The 22731-nt window shown below is 36.6% G+C and overlaps 1 protein-coding gene across 2 annotated transcripts in view; it reads right to left on the bottom strand.

Moving 5' to 3' along the window:
- Window positions 1-13918: 13918 nt before the first annotated feature.
- The window catches only part of LOC145660595 (uncharacterized), a 35605-nt gene continuing 26792 nt past the window's right edge, over window positions 13919-22731 (bottom strand). For both annotated transcript variants that reach the window (XM_081725851.1, XM_081725852.1), the window contains exon 4: window positions 13919-16144. In XM_081725851.1, the coding sequence (XP_081581977.1) occupies window positions 14204-16144 (1941 nt within the window). In that variant the 3' untranslated portion in view covers window positions 13919-14203. The remainder of the gene's footprint in view (window positions 16145-22731) is intronic.

Raw genomic sequence — 22731 nt, 5'->3', positions numbered from 1 at the left:
TAATTATTGAACAATTACATTGTACACTTCGTAAAGTCAAAAATTATAAATTTGTATTTACTGTACATACAGTGAGCGCAGAAAGTGTTCGTACACCTATGCTATTGAAACGAGAATGCCTGCGAAAAAGAAACAGAAAATTTAAGAAGTGTAATAACACACACAATGTGAATAATGAAAACTAAGCTTTATGAATGTATCAATAAAGAACCACAAAGACAAGTTTAATGGTCAGAAAGTAAATAAATTCCGTAGAAAGTGTATAGAGTAAACGCAAAAAGTGATCGTACACCTGACGTACGAATACGAAACAAAGATACCACAACTGGGGTTCACTAGTATTCACCTGAATATACACCTCTGTATAGCATGACGAGTAACAGAATGAGTTTAGTTGTGAATAGAAGTGAAAAAACTGCACGTTGGGCTGTCAAAGTGGGAAGCAACCGAACAGAAACAAATGAGGAGACAAGAAAAGTAATTATTAAATTGCATAAGAAGGGTAAGTCTTTGAGAAAGATAGCAAACCTTGCAGACAGGCCTCGTACAACAGTACAAACAATAATTGCGATGTATAATGTTTCTATCACTGTGCGAAAAAAAAAAAAAAACTGGAAGACCAAGACTGTTGAGCGAACAAGATAAACGTTACATTATTAGGGAAAGAAAAAAGGTTCCAAAAAATAGTGCTGTGCAATTGGCAACGGATCTGGAAACACGCGGTGTTAAAGTATCAGCCAGTACAGTGCGGAATATTTCCAAGGTATCATGGTTGGATAGCCAGGAAAATGTTCTGGGTGAACAAGACAAATCGTATAAAGAGACTAAAGTTTGAAAAAGAGTATAAAGATAAGGGATCAGGCTTCTTTCTGGAATAGGGTCACATTTTCGGACGAAAGTAAATTTAACTTTATCGAGTCCAATGGGAGGCGTATTGTATGGCGCAAGGTGAATACAGAGATGAATCCTCAAAATCTCGTCCCTAAAGTAAGACACGGAGGAGGGTCCGTGCTCGTCTGGGGTTGTATGAGTGCCTCAGGGGTGGGTCGTCTCCACCTTATCGATGGAGTGATGATCCACAAAGTGTATATTAACATATTAAAGGAAAATCTCCATACTAGTGCGCAGAAGATGGTTCTTGAAAACAATTTATTGTTCAGCAAGACAACGACTCCAAACATACAGCGGAAAATACTCGATTGTGGCTACTCTATAATACCTTGAAACAGCTTCGCACACCTCCCCAATCCCCAGACATGAACCCCATAGAACATCTATGGTCTGTTCTGGAGACAACAATCAGAAGGCACAGCTTCTCTACTCAGGGCCGGCGCTAGCAATTTTGCCGCCTTGGGCGGTGCTTTCACATGCCGCCCCTTTAATCCGCAAACCTTATTTTGACAGATAACGTTCAAGTGTCATTTAAAAACATGTATAAAATGGAAAAGTAAAAAAAAAAAAAAAAAAAAAAACTACCTTTCTGGAATGTTCACGTAATATTTAAACGACTCTATACTGACACAATATTCAGTATGCTCGATTTCGCTGTATATCTGTAATATAGAGCAGCGCATACAGAAAATAAAATTTTAAAAATATACTTTAATCATGACTAAGAATTTTAATTTTTAGGCTTATTTTATATCAAAAGGCGTTTTCAACAGAGTATGGAGCAAGAAGATAATACAGTAAATCAGATATTATGGTAAATGTAAGTGATTAGCTTAAGCCTTATAATGTACTAAAACACAATAGACATACTAAATTTAACATATCTTAATTGAAAGAAACTTTTCTTGCTTTGATATGAGCAAATTCCTTTATCACATCACGTAGTCCAATGTTTTAGCCAATTTGTGTTCTATTGATATCGTCGCTAGACCACTCAAGCGTGTTTCAGACATAGAAGAGTGTAGATAGTTTCTAATAAACTTAAGTTTCCAAAAACTTCTTTCTCCACTTGCCACTGTTACAGGCAAGATTAACAAAATTCTACGTGCAATACTAACATTGGGAGCAAAGTCATGTTCCTTAATTATTATTATTATTATTATTATTATTATTATTATTATTATTATTATTATTATTATTATTATTATTATTATTATTATTATTATTATTATTATTATTTTGTGAACTTTCACAGGCTTAATTATAGTGGATAACACTTTCAGTTTGTCTTTCAAATCACTGGGGTTAATATCTTTCAATTCTTCGTGTGTTAAAATGGTGGTAAGTTTAGTACACTTTTCAGACAAAAAGTTCAGGTGGTAGGCTATATCTTTACGATTACTTATATCGCAAAGAAAATTGAAATATTCGCTGTGATGTTTAAGTTGCTCAAATCTTTCTCTTAAAAGCTAACACAATCACTTCTAGAACTTTGTAATAAAAATCGATCTTGTATCTTGTTTGTGGATGTTTTCAGTAGCTTCATCCTCTGCCTCGTACTGAAACTGTCTCTTCTTTCGACTTCGAGCTTGCACTGTATTACGTATCAGTGGATCACCCGTATCTAATGCTGATGCCAAGTCCATCGTATCAACTAAGTAAGATTTAAACTTTGCATAATTTCTGCTCCTCTCAAAGTACCCAGATATATTTTCAAGAAATCCTACTGCATCCAACACATGAGAATCAATGCTTTAAAGTCATATCAGACAACGAGTGAGTAAAGGAAAGAAAAGTAACTCAGCTGGTTTGCTATACACAGAGCATCGTGGACGACCATTCTATCGGTTCTATTGTCATTACTTATTTGAAGTAAGGCATCATAAACTTCCTATATTTGATAACTGAGTCAGAGCATCAATTCGGCTCTCCCACCTTGTGGTGGATTATGATTTTAAAGTGAGACTACTAATATGTTCCTTTAGTATGGCCCAACGTTGAACTGACGCAGAAAAAAAAAGTCATAAACTTTTTTTTAGCTATACAAAAAATGAAACATTTCTCAAGAAATAATACGCTGTACGATTTACTATATTCGGAATGAACAATTTGTAAATTGGTCAAAAACTCGCTATTAGAACCTAAATGTCTCTAGATGCTACCAGGGGCGAATCCAGGGGGGGGGGCGATCGGGCGATCTCCCCCCCCAGAAGAGGAAACTTTTTTATTTTATATATAAATAAAATATATAGTTTATTTTTTGACGCTCTTAAAAGTAGCTCTAAGTAGCAGTATTACAACCCACCGCCCCCCAGAAGTCCGTCCTGGATCCGCCCCTGAATGCTACAGGCTAGAACGGCCTGTCTCAAGTGGGAGTGTACCTTTTGCATACTTGGAGCGGAGCGTTAGAACATTATTGAATAGAAAAAAATATAAAAAGACACCGTGATAATCTTATGCACTCTAGCTCAAAATCCTATCTACACTGCTGCAAGGGAAATATTGAACGAGATACCTGTGGCTAGTAGTTTGATAATTGAAAACGAGGAGGAATGCTCTGAATTTCCTGAGAGAGTATTTCTTGAATGTGAGTGAAGTAAGTTCAATTACATTCTCAGGTTAACACAATCTTATTTTTCCATGTGAGCCTATTACGAAGCATTATATTTTGATAGTATTCTTTTCTTTTTCAAATTTTGCCGCCCATTAGACTTGCCGCTCTGGGCGGTGGCACGGCTCGACCCTCTCTCGCGCCGGCCCTGTCTCTCTCTCTTAGGCCCCTAAAGAAGGCCTAAGAAAAGCTATTCAAGAAGAATGGGACATAATCAGTCCCGAAGCTACAGAACTACGAACTACTACAGGTGAAATCAATGCCACGAAGACTACAATCATTAACGCACAGGGTAATCCCACAAAATATTAAATAACGTAATATACTTTATAAGCACTAATTCAAGCATAAGTGTACGGTGACATTTTGCGTTTACAAAAAAGGAATTCTCTCTTTTCTTCTGAACAAAACAGTGATTGTGTTTGTTTGGCCTTTCTCTTGTATATAGAAATAAAATGTATGAATGTGTAGTCTTAATTCTGGTTATATATATATTTTCCACCTCCCGTTCTCATGCTAGCTGTTTTCAATATAAAGTATGCACGGTGTACGAACACTTTCTGCGCTCACTGTAGGTATGTTGACAATAAGCGAATGTTATTAGAATATTTGTTGAGATTTCTTTTCCTCCACTGCCTTTCGCCTGGTTACAAAGTAGTTTGCAGTGCTTTGGAGTAGCTGTAGGTGGGAACGCGATAATGTTTGAGACATACCGGCGACTTTTTTGTGTGTGAAAATAAGACCCTTATAAAACAGTAAATAACTGCAGTAGCAATTGTCTACGTAAGTGATAAAGACATATCCAACTACAAGAAACTAATACAGTATATATATTCATTATTGTGTTTCTCTTTTAACAGCTACTAGCTAGGGATGGCCAATTCCAGAATTTTTACTTTCCGGAATCCGGAAAGTAAAATCGGAAAAATTCCTGATTTCGGAAAAATTCCGGATTTTTTCCGAATGTCGGAATTTTTCCGAAATCCGGATTTTTTCCGAATTCCGGATTTTTTCTGAATTCCGGAATTTTTCCGAAATCCGGAATTTTTCCGAAATCCGGAATTTTTCCGAATGTCGGATTTTTTCCGAATTCCGGAATTTTTCCGAATTCCGGAATTTTTCTGGATTCCGGATTTTTTCCGAAATCCGGAATTTTTCTGAAATCCGGAATTTTTCTGGATTCCGGATTTTTTCCGAAATCCGGAATTTTTCCGAAATCCGGAATTTTTCCGAAATCCGGATTTTTTCCGAATTCCGGATTTTTTCCGAAATCCGGAATTTTTCCGAATTCCGGAATTTTTCCGAATTCCGGAAAGTAAATTTTCCGATTCCGGAAAACAAAATTTCCGGAATCCGGATTCCGGAAAATTTTGGCCATCCCTAGTTCAAAGCAATGCTGTAGGTCATCAGATGTCACCCTGTTCAACAACTCTGCCGTTTTTCGTTTTACCTCTTTCACAGACTGAAAATGTGTTCCCTTCAATGCACTTTTCACTTTTGGGAATAGATAAAAGTAACAGGGAGCCAGGTCTGGGGAATACGGAGAATGGTCGAGCACAGGAATGCGCTTGGCTGCTATAAACTGCTTCACAGAAAGGGCATTATGGGGAGGCGCATTGTCTTGGTGGAGGATCCATGCATCGTTCTTCCACAAACCCGGTCGTCTCTTCTTCCTTATTCTTTCCCTCAGCTTGATTAGGACTTCTTTGTAGTAGGTCTGATTCACCGTTTGACTCTGAGGCACCCATTCAGTCATGGATGATACCCATGATATCGAAAAAACGATGAGCATTGCCTTTACTTTCGACTTGCTCATTCTTGCTTTTTTTCAATCTTGGCGATGTGGGAGTCTTCCAGTGCATGGATTGACGCTTAGTCTCGGGGTCATACTGGAAAATCCATGTTTCATCACATGTGATGACACGTGTTAGCAAGTCTGGTTCTGCTTTGAGTCGTTCCATGACATCACAGCAAATGGTCTTTCGAATGTCTTTTTGATCCTGAGAGAGGTTTTTCGGGACAATTTTTGCACAAACTTTTGTCATGTTTAAATTGTCATGCAAAATTTGTCTTACTGTTTCTTTGTTAATGTTCGTCATGTCTGCGATCATCCGAATGCTCAGACGTCCGTCTTTCCGCACAAGTTCATTAATTTTTTGAACATTTTCGTCCGTTCTTGAACTCAAAGGGCGGCCGATTCGTTCATCATCTTCAATCTCCTTCCTACCTTCTGAAAATCGTTTGTGCCATTCGAAAACTCGCGCATGTGACATAGCATTATCACCACACACCTCTTTTAATATTGCACAACATTCCGTCGTTTTTTTTTTTTTTTAATTTCACCAGAAATTTGATGTTAATGCGCTGCTCAACTTTACTGTTCACCATGATTCCGGCACTGCTACAGAACACTGTCCTCTTCATGCAAGCCTGCAAAGGAAAGAAAAGCTTTCAGAATCATGGAACACAGTGGCTGTTCATGAAGGTTTAAGATCAACAACACATCATTACCTAACTCCCTCCCCTCACGATCCTGCACGACAGGAGGTGGGCAGTCTTGTTATTTAATTGCCACACCTCGTATAATACCACCTAAAACAATGACGTTAGGAAGATGAAATTCCTCATTAAAAATAAGAGGATGCATGCTTCAGCATTTTTTAAATTCTTTTTTATGAGTAAAGATACACTTTTTATTGTTTTGCTTCCTCTGTATTGAAAGTAATGAAATCTATTATTTGTTATCGTATCACAGGAAAATGACTGAAAACTTTCAAATTAATTTTGGAACATACTTTGTATCTACCTCGAATTAGGTTTAGTCACAATTTTGATTAAAAGGCATATCTTAAAAGGATATGGAGTTCAAAATTAATGAGTTGAGTTGATTTTAGTTTAGCGTCCCGTTCAGCAGCAAGGCTATATGAGACGTGGACCTACTGATTAACGTGGAATCCGAACCACATGAGCTCCCGCCGGGAATCGAACCCGGGACTCCCACGCCGAAGGCGCGTACGCTAACCGCTTAGCCACGAAGGAGCTCTTAAAATTAATGAGGTAAACAAGAATATATCACAAGCCCCTCAAGATGAGAACATAAAATATGTACATACACTTTTAATTACAAATAAGCAGACACATGAACCAGCATTGCCCTAAGCTCCGGTTTTATGGGGGAGGGGGAGTTGCAATTTTTATATTTTTCGCCAAATTGCTATAGATTATTTGTGATCGCATCACGGTATAAGGCTAATCCGTTTGAAATGAATTTTAGAGTATAACTCCTGCAAGGATTTTCTTGTGTAACACTGATTAAGGAACGTATTACAATGGGGTAGGGGAGTTAGAAATATATGAAAAAATATAGTGTCTTCTGGGCTTTTATAATTACATTTTCACTAAAATGTATATCTTAATAAGGAAAGGAGCTTACATATTTTGCGTAAACCTATTCTCCTCGTGCAAAGAACGAGCATTTTAAATAGTTTCCTTATGAAGCTTAGGAACACAAGTTCTTGTTAGATTTATTTGTCCTATCGTTTATAGGACAACTAAAATATTTATCTCAATCACTCCAAAGCTAACTCTCTTCCATTACTTTTTGCAGAACAACATGATTTTATTTAAATACATCTCTACTTATGTTTCATATAATATATTTTCAGATGAATAAAGTATTTAAAAATGTAACTTCATAAAGCAAATACAGCTACAAATCTAACAATAGAAAGTAGCCATAAATAAGTATTTTTAATCTTTTCCAGATACTCTGTGATTTAACTTTTTTTTTTTTTCAGTTAGCAACTAGCTACAGCACCTTGTTATCACTTCGCTCGTTACAACTTAGGGTAATGAAACCTAGAAAGTAGTCAAGAATATTGGTTTCTCATGTACACGAATCTTCTGCATGAAACATGTTTTTCTTGATATAGACTACGTCATTATGATTTTCTTCTGACCATATTAATATTATGTTATATATATATATATATATATATATATATATATATATATATATATTAGGGTGGTCCATAAATATCAATTTTCAGATCACCCCCTAAAATGGTTCCATATGGGACTAAATTAAGTCAGGAGAAAAATTAGCTTCATTGAATGATATTAAATGGTGCCCTAAGCGACCTAAAATCTTGAATCCGATTACAGTACATAATATATGGGAAAAATCTGGAATAAACTCATGTAATTTAGAAACGGCTAAAGGTAATGCAAAGATACCCTGGATAATAGAAATAGAGGAAGAAACATATATAATTTTGTATAGTACTGCCATTGCGGCCATCTTGAAATCCGCCATCTTGGATTGAGGTCAAAATTTTTAAATAGAAAGAGGGTCATGTGACATATCGTTTTACCAGAAGCACAAATCTGGCACTATTTTAAAGATAGCTTTAGTCATGTAAGAATTATTACCTGTGAAAAGATTTCTCCTTTTCAGATTAATAATTCTTACACGACTAAAAGTAAAGACATGAGTTTGGCGTGAAAAGAACGAAAGGGATATGCACGGCTTCAAACGAAAGAGGAACGCGAAAGAAAATGCAATTCTGAAAATGATTTCTTTGAACTTTATACGCCAAAAGACATGGAGCAGTTCAAGTAATGAAGAGGAAAACTGAGTTGAGAATGTTAGAGAAAATGTAAATACGAATGCGTGTGTGCCCGGACCGTCCAAGAGATGTAAAAGGGGGGAAAACTAATTTTATTACTCAAAGACTGGTGTTGCTCTTAATCGATAAAAGATCACTCATAGAGCAGCAATACATATTCTGACAGCGTCGGCAGAGGCATTAGGCCATAATGTAGAGGAATTAGCAATAAATGGGCCTTCCATTCACCGATGCTGAGAGAAAACCTGTAGTGAAGTTGCACAGAACTACAAGAAACAATTTCAGAGCGCATCAAGTGCGTTAGTTGTGCATTGGAACGGAAAACTACTGCTGAATTTGACTGGCAGAGAGACTGCCAGCAGGTTATCAATAATTATTACAGGAGATGGTCACGAGAGGCTAATTGGTGTTCCTATTTTGTCGTCACCAAGAGAACATGTTGGTTCTACTATAGTACATTCGCTTGGAAGAATGGAACTTGGTAAAGTTCGTGCAGGTAGTTTATTATGACACTACTACTTGCATTATGGATCTTGTCAACGGTGCTTTCATTCTGCTAGAGCAGTAGCTCCAAAATAACCTTCAATACCTTCCTTGTAGACACCACATTTATGAATTAGTTTTAAAATGTGTATTTGATAACTGTTGTGTTTCGTTTGCATCTGGACCGGATGTTCTCCTATTGAAGTGTTTTCAGAACGAGTGGTCTAGAATAGATTGCACTAACTTTATTCCAGGAATTGATATAATGATGTAACAAACAATATTTCCGATGTAAGAAATGAAGTTAGAAGTTACAAGTTTGAAGATTTTGCTATCAAACTTGTAGAAGCAGGACACTGCAGAGATTATTACAGGGTATTTTTAGAACTGACCATCATATTCTTGGGTGGCATACCTCCTTGAGGAGTTTTCTTTCGTTTGCCTGGAGCAATTCACCGTGTAAGATGGATGAGAAAAGCAAGCTACTATTTAAAATATTTCTCATTCGCCAACAATTTCGTTTAACGAAGCAAATAGAAACGGGTCTTCGGAGAGTATGCACTTGCTGATCCGACTACATGTTCACAGTTGGCTTAAATGTGATCAAACATCCCCTTCACCATTACAAGACCTACAATTTTTGAAAGATTTGTACAGCGGAGGACACTTCTAAATGGTACACCTTAGCCGTAAATCTCCATATGGCTGTACCATTTAGAAGTGTCCCCCGCTGTACAGTTCAAGACAAATAGATGCTGAATTATCTGAAGTGGCTCTTTCTAAATTTTCACTTTCATCAGTGATTTTGTTACAACAAACAAATTTTCCTCGAGAGATTTAAAATATCCAAAGTGTTTCTTGAGTGTGATCCGACTTCATGGCCAAATAACAATGACTATATTCAAAAAAAGACAATAGTTTAATTCATCCACGTAACAAACGGTATGCAGAAAGGGGAGTGTAACTAATAGAAGATTACAACAACGTTCTTACGAAAAATGAGGAGCACAAACAGTTTCTCTTGCAGATAATAAAGGTCCACAGACAATCTTTTCCTATATGCGACAAAGTAAACTATGTAGCAAATAAGATTTATAACTTACCAAAAAGATACTACATAAATAAGGGATATTTCAATTTCTTCCAAGTTATAATTTTTCTTTTTCCTCATAACGGTTTATGAATCATCTTGATGGAAAAAAAACTTATTTGTAGTTCAAAGCGAAACAAGTAGTTTGTTTCAGTTTATGTACAAGACTTCCAAAATTCTTACATATCTGTGTTCCATAACTGCAATAAAATAACATTACATGAAGCATTTTGCTTTTCACATGTAATAACTCTTACATGAATATAGGTAACGAAAATAATACCAGATGTGTTCATCTGGTGAAACGCTACCTCAAAAAGATATGTCACATGACCCTCTTCCTATTTAAAAATTTTGACCTGAATTCAAGATGGCCGCCATGATAACGTATACAAGATTAGGTTGGTCTGTTCCTCTAGTTCCATTATCCAAGATATCTTTTCATTCCCTTGAGCCGTTTCTAAATTACGAGAGTTTATTCCAACTTTTCCCCATACACTATGTATTGTATACGCATTCAAAATTTTAGGTTGTTTGGGGCCCCATTTAAAATTATTCAATGGATCTAATTTTTCTCCTGGCTTAATTTGGTTCCATATGGAACCATTTTAGGTGGTGAGTCCAAAGAAATTCCTAAATTTATTTTTCCCCATATAAATTTGGACCACCCTAATATTATATATATATATATATATATATATATATATATATATATATATATATATATATATATATATTGTTACGGTGTAACATTAGCCTGGTCTTGAAACTAGGGTGAAGCCGCCACTGATTTACTTCGGCCACTACTGACGTGAGGTGACCCTAATCTTAGGGAAAATCGGTAGAAGATCGTTATTGAAATTTGGTCCTTGTAGGCACCATGCCAACATGATTGTTATTTTTTATTGTTTTTTTTTAATTCTCCCACACCTTTGGAAAAGGTAACAGAGCAAGCCACGATGAAAAGATTGACATAAATAAGTAGCCGATCATAAACACGTATTAAATTATCAACAAACAATTCCCTGAAGTACGTGACGAACAAAAGTCAGAGCGTTTCTGAGATCTCTATTCTACGCAATTAAGAAAATTACGGAATTGAGTTCTCCTGAAGTATGACGCTCAGAATTATTCTAAATTCGTCAGTGTCCCTGCACATCCTAAAAGTCTTGGGTTGCGTTATTTTTCCAAAGAAAGGGAATGACAGTGTTTGATAAAATTGTGCAGCTTTATCTCAAAACCAAAAAATAAGAACGGCTTCTGCCGACTCAGTTTCTGAGTGGGTGATCTTACGTCAGACGGCGCATATAAAAATTAGAAAAGGAAATTCTCGGGGAATTGGGGTGAGTCTTGTGTGGTGTTTGCCTTGTGCGGGTCTTGGTTCAACGTCGTCGCACGGAGTGTCAGTCAACAATTCGTGTTGAAGCTTCTTCAGGTATGTAAGAAATTAATTTTTAATATTTTCTACTAAATGGCAAAGAAAGTGCAGATATGAAGGTTGGGAGGCTGAAACTTTGGACTTTAACATCTTTCCGGCAATTAGTACTTTAACTCTAGCGTGGTAGAGGATATTCTTTAAATATTCCTTTACTTCATTGTCTTTTTGGTCGTCAGTAAACTACCATACAGTCGTGAAACAATAAGTATTCAAATCGGTGATTAATATTAAGAAAAAGAGACTACATAAATGGTAAAGATATGATGTCGAAGTCGATTCTTGTAAACCCTTAAAGAAAGAGTTACTTTGAAATTCTTACTTTGTAATTCTATTGTATAAATTATTTTAACTAGTCCTGTAATAAATTTGCTAGCTTGAAAGGATTATTTCATTTATCTTATGAATTACTGTTCTAAGAATTAATGACCACTAACAGCGGTTTGGAGGATCAGTCGATAGACATATTATGCTACTCGATCCCATTAGTGTGTTGTAGCTAACGTCCCCGTTTTCTTTATAAGTATCCTGTGAACTTGGCGCTGATGACAGGTTTTCTCGAGGCTGTTTAGATAGCTGACTACTCACTATCTTATCCAAGGGACATGATACTGGGAGATGCTTAAGCAAGTACTGAATTAGAGTGTGAGACGCTGTCGTGAACGAAAGGTGTGTCGGAATCGAACCTTCTCTATGAGTCTCACTCTCCTTCAATCTTACTCTTCCGATACCTACTCTGCGTGCATTCACAACAATGTAAGACTTGCTTAAGGATGATTCGCCTAGAGGAACAATCTGGGACCAACCTCGATAATGGCATCATGGGAATCTAATACCCATATTTGGTAAAGTAAGTATGTTTCTTTTTCAGGATCCTCCAAGGAACCACATAACTAGTGTTCTGCATACTTACGTAGTAAATAAATTAGGGTCGCCACTTGACTCTTGCCAACTCCCTCAGATTTTAGTGTAAAATGCAGTGTGTACATACACACACACAAATATATATATCGTAATAATATATATATACAACTATGTAAATCCATGTTATGATATTGTTATTATAATACTGCCGTCTCGTGTCAGATAATTTCTTGGCAGAAAAAGAAGGTTAAAATGTACGAATTTACGAAGGAATGTTAAAATGTAAAGTTCGGATGATCCCAGGGTTGAAAATTATATTTTGGGTTCATACAAACTTATGCATTAGACTAAGTTGTGCAATGTAAAGAAAATACGATGCAGATACATCAGTCGGAGACAATTAAGTAAGTATACATAAAGATAAGCTGCTGTTATAAGAATCCGACTTTCTTTCAGTCGCCGGATACTATTAATTTAAAGCTCATAAAGGTTATTTTAGCATAATTTAACATCAACATTATTCTTTCATTTTAAATTTTCCAACTTCTCTTCCTGACGGAAGACAGAACTGTCATGAAATTTAGTTTAAAATACAAGTTTTTTTTTGGGGGGGGGGGGTCAAATTTTTATTTTACTACTACCCACATTTATGCATTGAAGATACGGTGATAATGAGATGCAAGATAATGATAGAATGAAGTAAGTGGAACGAAAGAACTCCGAGAATAACCACGCTCAGGGTGTTCAACACGAAGTCCAGGGACCTCGCGCACCAGAGATATAAGTAACAAACAAATCATTATATGTTTTGTAAATATTTATAATTTTAAAGACTCTTCTTATCGTGTGTGGGTTTAGTTTGAATACTAATTACAGTTACTTGCTACAGGACTTTACAGAAAATAAACTACAAAACTCTTTATCTGTTTTACTGACAAAAATATCGTTTTAAGAGCCCAGCTTAAAAAAAAAGAAAAGGATCTTATGCATAACAAAATTTATTCAGGTTTTGGTTTATTTTCTGCTAGGTTGTAATACTAAGATTTCAAGTAACTGTGATTTTACTTTGTTCCCTTTCAACCTTCTATGCAAAAGAATGAATCACAAGTTTATACCAGAAAACGCACAATGTTTTCAAATATTTTTCCTTTCACCTTGTTGACTTCAATGGGTTTCTCATAAATTACACCTTAGTTGTGGACAAGGAAGGTAATTGGGCAAAGGTGTTTTGGGAGCACTCGAACTGGCAACGAAACAAATTAGCCAATCACGTGAAGCAGAAGGTTAATCATTGTAGTATGTTTGCAGTTATGAGAATTTTTCTATTTCCATCACTTATTTACTACTAGATTAGAAATATAAACAATGTATCACATTTGCGACTTAGTTTTCTGTATTGTAGCTATCTTATTTGTCTAAATCGAAATTTACATACGCATATTGTAATACTATCGTTCAATTTCTACCCCTGGCCATGGCAAAAATGCAAGGAAACTGAGCCAAACCTACAGGGAATTCGTAAGGATCTTGGGTCATATTTCCGGACTTAGTCTCTGAAAACAATCCCACTTTTAATAAGCAGAACTGTACCATCAAGTCTCTGCCCACCACCTCTAGCGCTTCTATCTTGCCTCCTTCTTGGTATTCCATTTTTAATGGGCAGTTGTGTAGTATGTGAGTATTCTGACTTCTAATGAATATTTTGGGTGTTCCACATTTTCTTGCTTCAAAAATGGTTTAATAATAAGACTTGAAGAAAAGTATTTTATTCATGATATTTACTTCTATGTTCAACGCAAACTGTTCATAAGTTTGCTAAAAAAAATCTCTCAGTGGTTTCCTCAAGGGAAAAGGAAATACCATGAAAGCGTTCCCATTCTTTCTGACATTCCTCGAGCAATAAATAACAGCAGATATTTAAAACTTGTAAATATGACTTTATTATAAAAATTATCATATCATGGCTACTGGAGTCATAACATCATCTGGAAAGACTTCATTAATTCATTATATACAGATATAAATATTTTACTTCAAAAGAAGTACCAATCTTATTTACAGTATTAAGTGCAAAATATATGAATAATAATATCGTGAAATGAACTCTTGGCACTAAATAAAGCTACCTTTTTGAAAGCCTAAAACTTAAAACAATTTCCGTTATTATTGTTCTTATTTCTCAAGATAGAATGCGGTTCAGTCTACGGACTCACAAAATTCAACCAAGATCTATTGTCAGTGTGCTGGGGATATCTAATTTGAACTAGTTGAACTGGAGTCGGGGATAACTGTGAACCGATAACACTGTCAGTTGTGCACGTTGTCCCAGTCTTATTTCCCATTACAGAAGTTATATTGTTTGGATAAAGTGACCCAAGTTCTGAAATAAAATGCGATGGTGCGGGAACTAATAACGTAGTACTTCTCATCGAGGCATCTTGTCCTCGTTGCTGCGAAGAGAGAGCGGCGGCAAAATCATCAGAAAGGGGCGAAATAGTTGCATCCGTAATTTGGACTGGTGTATCGATAATTAAGGGTTCAACTCCGCTAGTAGCAATTGTAACATCGTCTGTTTCACTCCCAGTTTTCACTTTGGTGTCGTATGTTTGTAACGAGAGCCCATCCGACAAAATTACTGTATCCTTTGTATCACTTAAAAAGGCTTTGGTTTGCTCATCGAAGTCTATATTAGCCTCGATACAGTTCGTGGTCTCCTCACTGGTGTTTTCTTCCGGCAACCTTGGTTGATTGATAACAATGGAGTCCTGTAAATGTCCTTGGGATTGCATATGGCTGTACAGCAAGGGCTTTCTCATGAATCCCATTCCACATACCAAGCATTCATAGGGCTTCTTGTCACTGTGAATAAAACGATGAGCATTGCGGTTGTCCCGACTGTTGAAAGCCTTACCGCATACCTCACATTTATATGGTTTTTCGCCTGTATGAATACGAATGTGCTTTTTATAATGTTCGGGGTACACAAAAGCAGCCTCACACATTTCACACTTGAACGGACGTTCACCCGTGTGAACACTTTTCTTATGATAATCCAATAACCGTCGCCGTTTAAAACCTTTGCCACACTCTTCGCATTTAAAACGCTTATCGTCATAGTGTGTTGCACGCTTGTGAGATTGAAGGTTGCTTCTTTGGCTGAATGTGGCACCGCACATTTCGCATTGGAACGGTTTTTCACCCGTGTGCGTACGCAGATGGTCGTTAATTTCCGCACGCCGAGCGAAACCCTTCCCACACATTTTACACACATGTGGTTTCAGTCCCGTATGAACTACATTATGCACTTCGAGATTCCGCGCGGTGCCAAACGCCTTTCCGCATACTTCACATACGAAATCTTTTTGTGTGGAATGTGTCTTTTCGTGTTGCTGCAAATGTTGTGCACTTAAAAAGGTCTTATTGCAATCGGAACATGAATACGGTCTTGGTCGCACTTCATGAATTTTCGTGTGCACTTTCCAACAATATTTCGATGCAAAATCTTTTGAACATACCTCGCATCGATATGGACGAATCCCGCTATGTGTATTTTTGTGTTCTTCTAGCAATCGTCTCGACACATACTGCTTACCACACTCGTCACAACCGTAATTTTTACTTATATGGGTCTTTCGATGCTCCTTTAATTGCTTACCATTCTCGAACGTTTTGGAACATATCTGGCACTGAAATTCTCCGATTAACTCATTGATATGAGTATCAACATGATTTAACAACACGTTCTTTTTGTTGAATCCCATTCCACAGTATTCACAAACAAAAACATGTAAATCATGAATTTTCAGATGTGTCTCCACTTCTTGTATGTTTAGTAACGTTCCGTTACACAACCAACACATGTACTCATTTCCTTTTTTATCCACACAACTTACACATTTATCACTCTCAATTTCATCAGTGTTATCAACACTTGTTTCTGTTTGCGTGTGATTTAGAATGAAATCGCTATTACATGAATGATCTTGTTCCTGTTCTTGGGAAGTATTTTCTGATGTTGCTTCACTTAAAGATGTTCTCGGTTCATCTTCATCGAGAAGTGGATCACGGAGTCGGAAGGCATCAACTTCAGTAGCGTTATCTGGCGAATCACATCTGTCGAAATCGTACACTAAATTGTTCTCCTGAAACGATAAGTACAATTGTAAGACTTCACACTTGTATATATATATAATGTATATATAATTTGTACAAATATATCATATATATGTATGATTGTTTACATATAATTCAGTATATTATTACATCACCTAAGGCTACTATTGACAGTTAGGTTCCATATCGATTTGCAACTGTATTACACTACTTTCCTTAATGAATCAAACAAATCTTCCAGTGAAGACATCTTAATGGATAAGGGAAGTCAACTTTCAAATTACATATTAATGTTTATGGCCTAGCTCGTACATGAGATCTATACCAGACTTATCCTTAAATTTGTATTTACAGAGCAATGAATGAATGAGACACCGTTCGATGGAACTCTATCACCTTAGTAAATTAATAATAAATATATAACGTTTGCACATAGAATAGGAATCAGGTTTTGAAGGAGCAAAATCGATGATAATTTTTGTAAGCTGGCCTAGTTTTGACCTCCTAATATAGCTTAAAAATAGTTCTTGTTAAATGAGGATCTTAACATGGGTAAATTCTATGAATAATAATGTTTGGTTAAGGAAAGCGTGTCAAGAGAAGCTAAAGCAAGTTACACCAGACGAAGGAAAGGAATATCCTCAACAAATTTCAAAACTACAAAATAATAATCTCTTTCATTCTTTACATATCCAACTGCACTACTGAAACATGAGAGAATATTTTTAAAAATGAAATCTCTGTAGACAGACACAACAAATACACTCAATGCTGTCGCAGTGAAAGCAGGACATCAAATTTGTACAAATTATGGACAAAATGGTGATGTTGGTGAGAATGACCATGAAACATATTTGTATTGTACAAAGACTGGATAAAAAGTAATGGCAACACTACTATAAGCCCTACTTGGCTTTATGCATAGAAAAACACCTGTTAACATTCTTTCAATGTAATCGCCTCTCACCTCTTATCACCTTCTGCCACACGTATGGAAGGTGTAGTACAAGCATGCCGATCTCTGTCGATGTTCTGCAGGGACCGCCATATAGCACGTATGATGGTTTCCCTTGTGTCGTAGTGTTCCCCGTGAAGTGGCTCCTTCAATTTGGCGAAAAGATCGTCACGAAGTTCCTGAAAACATTGATGTGCTCTGCGCCACGTGCCACTTTAATCCTGATACATGTACGTTGTTCGTCTTCCCGAAACATATTGTTATAGTGCTTCTACTTTGATCTTCTACTTTACGGCAATGCTGCTTTCAGTTGAATAAAACACAGTCGTGACCACTCGTCACACTTCATCACCTTATATTCTCTTATCAGCTACGGAACTCTCGTAGTGCTGAGACACAGCCCTCTGAGAGCAATATCGCCATCACTTTTTATCCAATTTATGTACAAGTACAGCAAAATTTTTAAGTAATAAGACTATTCGAAGCAACTCAAAATGATAAAAAGTACCACCGAACATGATTTATTTTGCTGAGTCACAAGTATATACAAATTTCTATTATCTTCGTTACTCTTAATAATAATAATGTAATATGGTTCCTGTATGAGTTTGAGAAACAATTTTTATTTTGAAAACCCACCTGGATCCATGTGCGTTTTTCGGGCTTTTAGGGTTTAATTGGACATTTTTTTTTAATTCTTACGTTTCTTTGGGACAAAAATCCTAAAATCTGATTTACAGTTGAAGATGATATCATAATTTACAATTTTCTGTTGGCTGGTTGGTAAGACTTCTTCAGGATTTACTATTTTAAAGAGTTGGTTTACGAAAACTCCTTTATATGAGGGAAAATCAAACGAAAACTGTAAAAGTGGCATAAAATATTTTTTTCTAGGCGTTTGGAATGTGTAGACACAGTCCTTGACGTCTTTCCGAGCTGGTAATTCAAAGCAGTGTCGGTAGATGGGACTGGAACTATGCAATAACTGATTCAATATGGCGGCACCTACGCAGCTGCACCAGGAAGGAACAGCATGGGGTTATTCGATTTTTATGAAGTGAAAGTATGAAACTGGTTGATATTCATCGGAGAATCAAGACAAAATATGGAAACGCCTGTCTGTCAAAACGACAAATCTACGAGTGAAGTATGACTTCGTTGACTGATGTTCCCTGCCAGGGTAAGGCTCTCGAAATGAAATCTTTGAGTTTTACGTCCCACGCTTATGCCGGTTAGGCTAAAGGAGACGGTGATGATGAGAGATGAATGAAATGGTGGAATGAAGAAAGTGAGAGGAAACGAGAGAACCCCGAGAAAACCCACGAGCACGGTGTTTGTCAACCACAAAGTTCACTTGGCGGGGGCTGGGATCGAACCCGGAACCCCAAGCACCAGAGGTGAACGCTCTACCACTGAGCCACCGCGCCCCCCAGGTAAGGCTCTCGAGTTGTGACAGAGGAGTCCATAGCCGCAACACATCGGTTTGTCAGGAAAACCGGCGTGTTACCCTGGCTGAAATGGCTTCCTTGCTGGATATGAGCTTCGGTTCAGTACAATACATAGTGCATGACGAACTCCGCTACAGAAAAGTGCCCGTCAAGGGGGTTCTCGATAGGAATTGAAAGATTAGCGAGTTGACACATGTTATGAAGAGAAGCGTGAGGATTTTCTAGCTTACATTGTCACCGGGAATGAACACTGTGTGAATTACTTTCAATCGGAGACGAAACGTGGAAGCAAAGAATGGCTACATTCTTCTTCGCTGAAACCGAAGAAACTTCGCAGCCGCTCCTCTGCAGGGAAAGTCATGTTGACTATTCTGGGAAAAGAATGGTACTATTCTGGAACACTACATGCCCCCAGTACCACAGTCACTAGTATCACCTGAGTGATTCCATTTCAAATCGTACAGGGTGGTCCACACGACTATCTCAGATTTAGTTTATTTTTTTAAAATAAGAAACTACATACAAAATTATTAGACCCATATTTTTCCTTTTTGCTGAAAAAATTTTTTTCTTCGATTTACAACCTTCCAAAATGGCTGCCCTCCTCTCGGATTGCTCGAAAAACTGAAAAATATGTCAAACTAAAAATTTTATTGTAGAGAAACGAGTGTACTTAGTAACATAATCGCAATAGCAGGAAGAGTATAAAGTTGTATGTTTCGGTGGAGGACCAAAATTCGTTTATTGATCCAATAGGAATCGCGCAATTCACTCGCAATGTTGCCAACTTTGGTGAAATTTTTGCTAACTTCAAACATTTATTTTTCTGTCCTCACGAGCAAAATCAACCCTCTGCTTCTAGCATCGAAATCTACTCCATAAGATGTCTTGAAAATGTAAAGGACTTATGTTTCTAATTATTACATACCACGTTATAGCATGATGAAAAGCTGAAAATTTCATTAAGACGCCATTTTCTCAAAAACCCCACCTTTTAAAAATCTTTTTTTTTTTTTTTTTTTTTTTTTTTTTTTTTTACAACTATTGGAGAAGTACCTAAGTATTTAATATCCGTTAACCGTTCATGCGGCTGCAGCCCCTAACATTCGCAATTAATTATTGAAATTTCGATTTTTGTACTTGAAATATAAATATTTCCTACGGACATTTAGGTCCTATACACAAGGCGATTTGAAAGGGAATATGGAAACTTTGAGGGATGAATCCTGACATCAAATCCAGTAGAAAAGTTCCTATAAACATGAGTCGAATTCCGCTTCGTTTTCGAGTTACAGGGTTTCCAACTCGTGACCCAAAATCGGCTCTGGACAATTGAAAATTAAATATATATTTCACATTAAATCAGAAACTATGTGTTAAAGTTATGATGAAGTTCCGAAAGTTGATTTGTATCAATATGATGATTTTTACGTTAGTTCCAATTCGGTTGGCAGTGTTGCCAACTTGGTAAAACTTTTGTTTCCAAACGACACAACGTGGGTTTTATTTGATATTTGGTATTCATTAATGATTGTGAACATCACATGTAGCACAATTTTCCCACATCATCACAATTTTCGAAGACTTACATGTATTTCATTAAAAGGTATTATCTCGTGCGTTATTGATAGTTTGCGTGATTCGGTGTCGTGAATAGTGTTCTCTAGGACCATGAAAATTGTTTTCACTGGTAACATGACATTGTACTGCACTAGTTAAAAGTGTTTGTGTGAATAACAGTGGGGAAGTCCTATTACAGTAAGGACCGTATTAAATATGTTGATTATGTTAAAAGCCGTAAGAAGATTGTAAACAGAAAGAATTCTAGACAAAAAAAAAATATCTTGCGGTAAAATATATAGATTGCGTACAGCGTGTCTGCCCAAACATACTATTAGGGGAGGATGATTATTTCTGTCCTGTACACAAAGCGATTTGAAAAGCAGTATGAAGAATTTTGAGAGGTGAATGCTTCACCGTAGTCTAGGTTTCACCGATAACTGCCATTTTAATGGCTACACATTCATGTTTAGCATGTTAACTGTCTGGTTAATGGTTTCCAAATCTACATTGAGAGGAACAGATTCTTTATCTTGCTGGTGCATAATTTCATATTTACACCTTCTTCCGTGGTCACCAATGTCTCACATACATTCACGTTGTTGACGGTAAATATTCAAAGCACCGTTTACACAAATAATCACCCTCTCTTAATACTACGTTTTGGCAGACGCGCGCTGTACGCAATACATATATTTTACCGCAAGATAAAATTTTTGTCAAGAATTCTTTCTATATACAATCCTCTTATGCCTTTTAGAATAATCAACACATTTAATACGGTCCTTACTGTAATAGGAATTCTTGTTATTCACACAAACACTGTAACTAATGCGCTATAATGTCATGTTAACCAGTTAAAACAATTTTCATGGTTCTAGAGAACACGAGGACGATGTTCACGACACCGAATCACGTAATGAACTGTTTCGTGGTCACAGCAGAACTTCTTGAACAAGTTCGAACTTGATGCGTGGAGTTATGAGAGGTTTTGCAATAATAAAAAATACATATTCTTCTTCTTCTTCATGTATTATTATTATTATTATTATTATTATTATTATTATTATTATTATTATTATTATTACAACTTACACAGACGTAGTTTTTATTCGAGATTTTGGTCTTATTAATGATGGCAAACATCAAGTGAAATTCACTTAATGTTGCGCGAGCTATCAATAACGCACGAGATAATACCTTTTAATGAAATACATGTAAGTCTTCGAAAACTGTGATGATGTGGGGAAAATTGTGTTTCAAGTGATGTTTACAATCATTAATGAATACCAAATATCAAATAAAACCCACGTAGTGTCGTTTGGAAACAAAAGTTTTGCCAAGTTGGCAACACTGCCAACCGAATTGGAACTAACGTAAAATCATCATATTGATACAAATCAACTTTCGGAACTTCATCATAACTTTAACACATAGTTTCTGATTTAATGTGAAATATATAAATTTTCAATTGTCCAGAGCAGATTTTGGGTCTCGAGTTGGAAACCCTGTAACTCGAAAACTAAGCGGAATTCGACTCATGTTTATAGGAACTTTTCTACTGGATTTGATGTCAGGATTCATCCCTCAAAATTTCCATACTCCCTTTCAAATCGCCTTGTGTATAGGACCTAAATGTCCGCAGGAAATATTTACATTTCAAGTACAAAAATCGAAATTTCAATAATTAATTGCGAATGTTAGGGGCTGCAGCCGCATGAACGGTTAACGGATATTAAATACTTAGGTACTTCTCCAATAGTTGTAAAAAAAAAAAAAAAAAAAAAAAAAGATTTTTAAAAGGTGGGGTTTTTGAGAAAATGGCGTCTTAATGAAATTTTCAGCTTTTCATCATGCTATAACGTGGTATGTAATAATTAGAAACATAAGTCCTTTACATTTTCAAGACATCTTATGGAGTAGATTTCGATGCTAGAAGCAGAGGTTGATTTTGCTCGTGAGGACAGAAAAATAAATGTTTGAAGTTAGCAAAAATTTCACCAAAGTTGGCAACATTGCGAGTGAATTGCGCGATTCCTATTGGATCAATAAACGAATTTTGGTCCTCCACCGAAACATACAACTTTATACTCTTCCTGCTATTGCGATTATGTTACTAAGTACACTCGTTTCTCTACAATAAAATTTTTAGTTTGACATGTTTTTCAGTTTTTCGAGCAATCCGAGAGGAGGGCAGCCATTTTGGAAGGCTGTAAATCGAAGGAAAATTTTTTTTCAGCAAAAAGAAAAAATATGGGTCTAATAATATTGCATGTAGACCCCATATAAAAAAGATAAATGAAATCTGAGACTATGATGGGGACCAATTGTGGTTTGCTTGGACGATTTGAAATGGAATCGGTCACCTACATCGACTTTCTCAAGAACCATTTTGAAGCCCGCAATACGCACAAAGCGAAGGGGATTGTGGACATTGCGTGTTTTGCTATAACATGATAATACCGGTCCTCATTGTGCTCGTGCAACCATGGAAACCATCGACGACCTACGCTTGAAATGCCTCCCACATCCGCCACACTCGGAAGATGTGGCACCATCGAGATTCCGCAACTTTGGCCCATTAAAGGAGCACCTTATACGGCAAAAGTTCAAGTTAGCTTGGATTCGATCCAGAAAGTTCAACCGACGGTGC

Source organism: Thermobia domestica, chromosome 9 (genome assembly GCF_964235325.1).
Source record: "Thermobia domestica chromosome 9, izTheDome1.hap1.1, whole genome shotgun sequence".
NCBI lineage: Eukaryota > Metazoa > Arthropoda > Insecta > Zygentoma > Lepismatidae > Thermobia > Thermobia domestica.
Note: the sequence above shows the minus strand (reverse complement) of the source record. Positions and strands in the feature narration are given on the sequence as shown.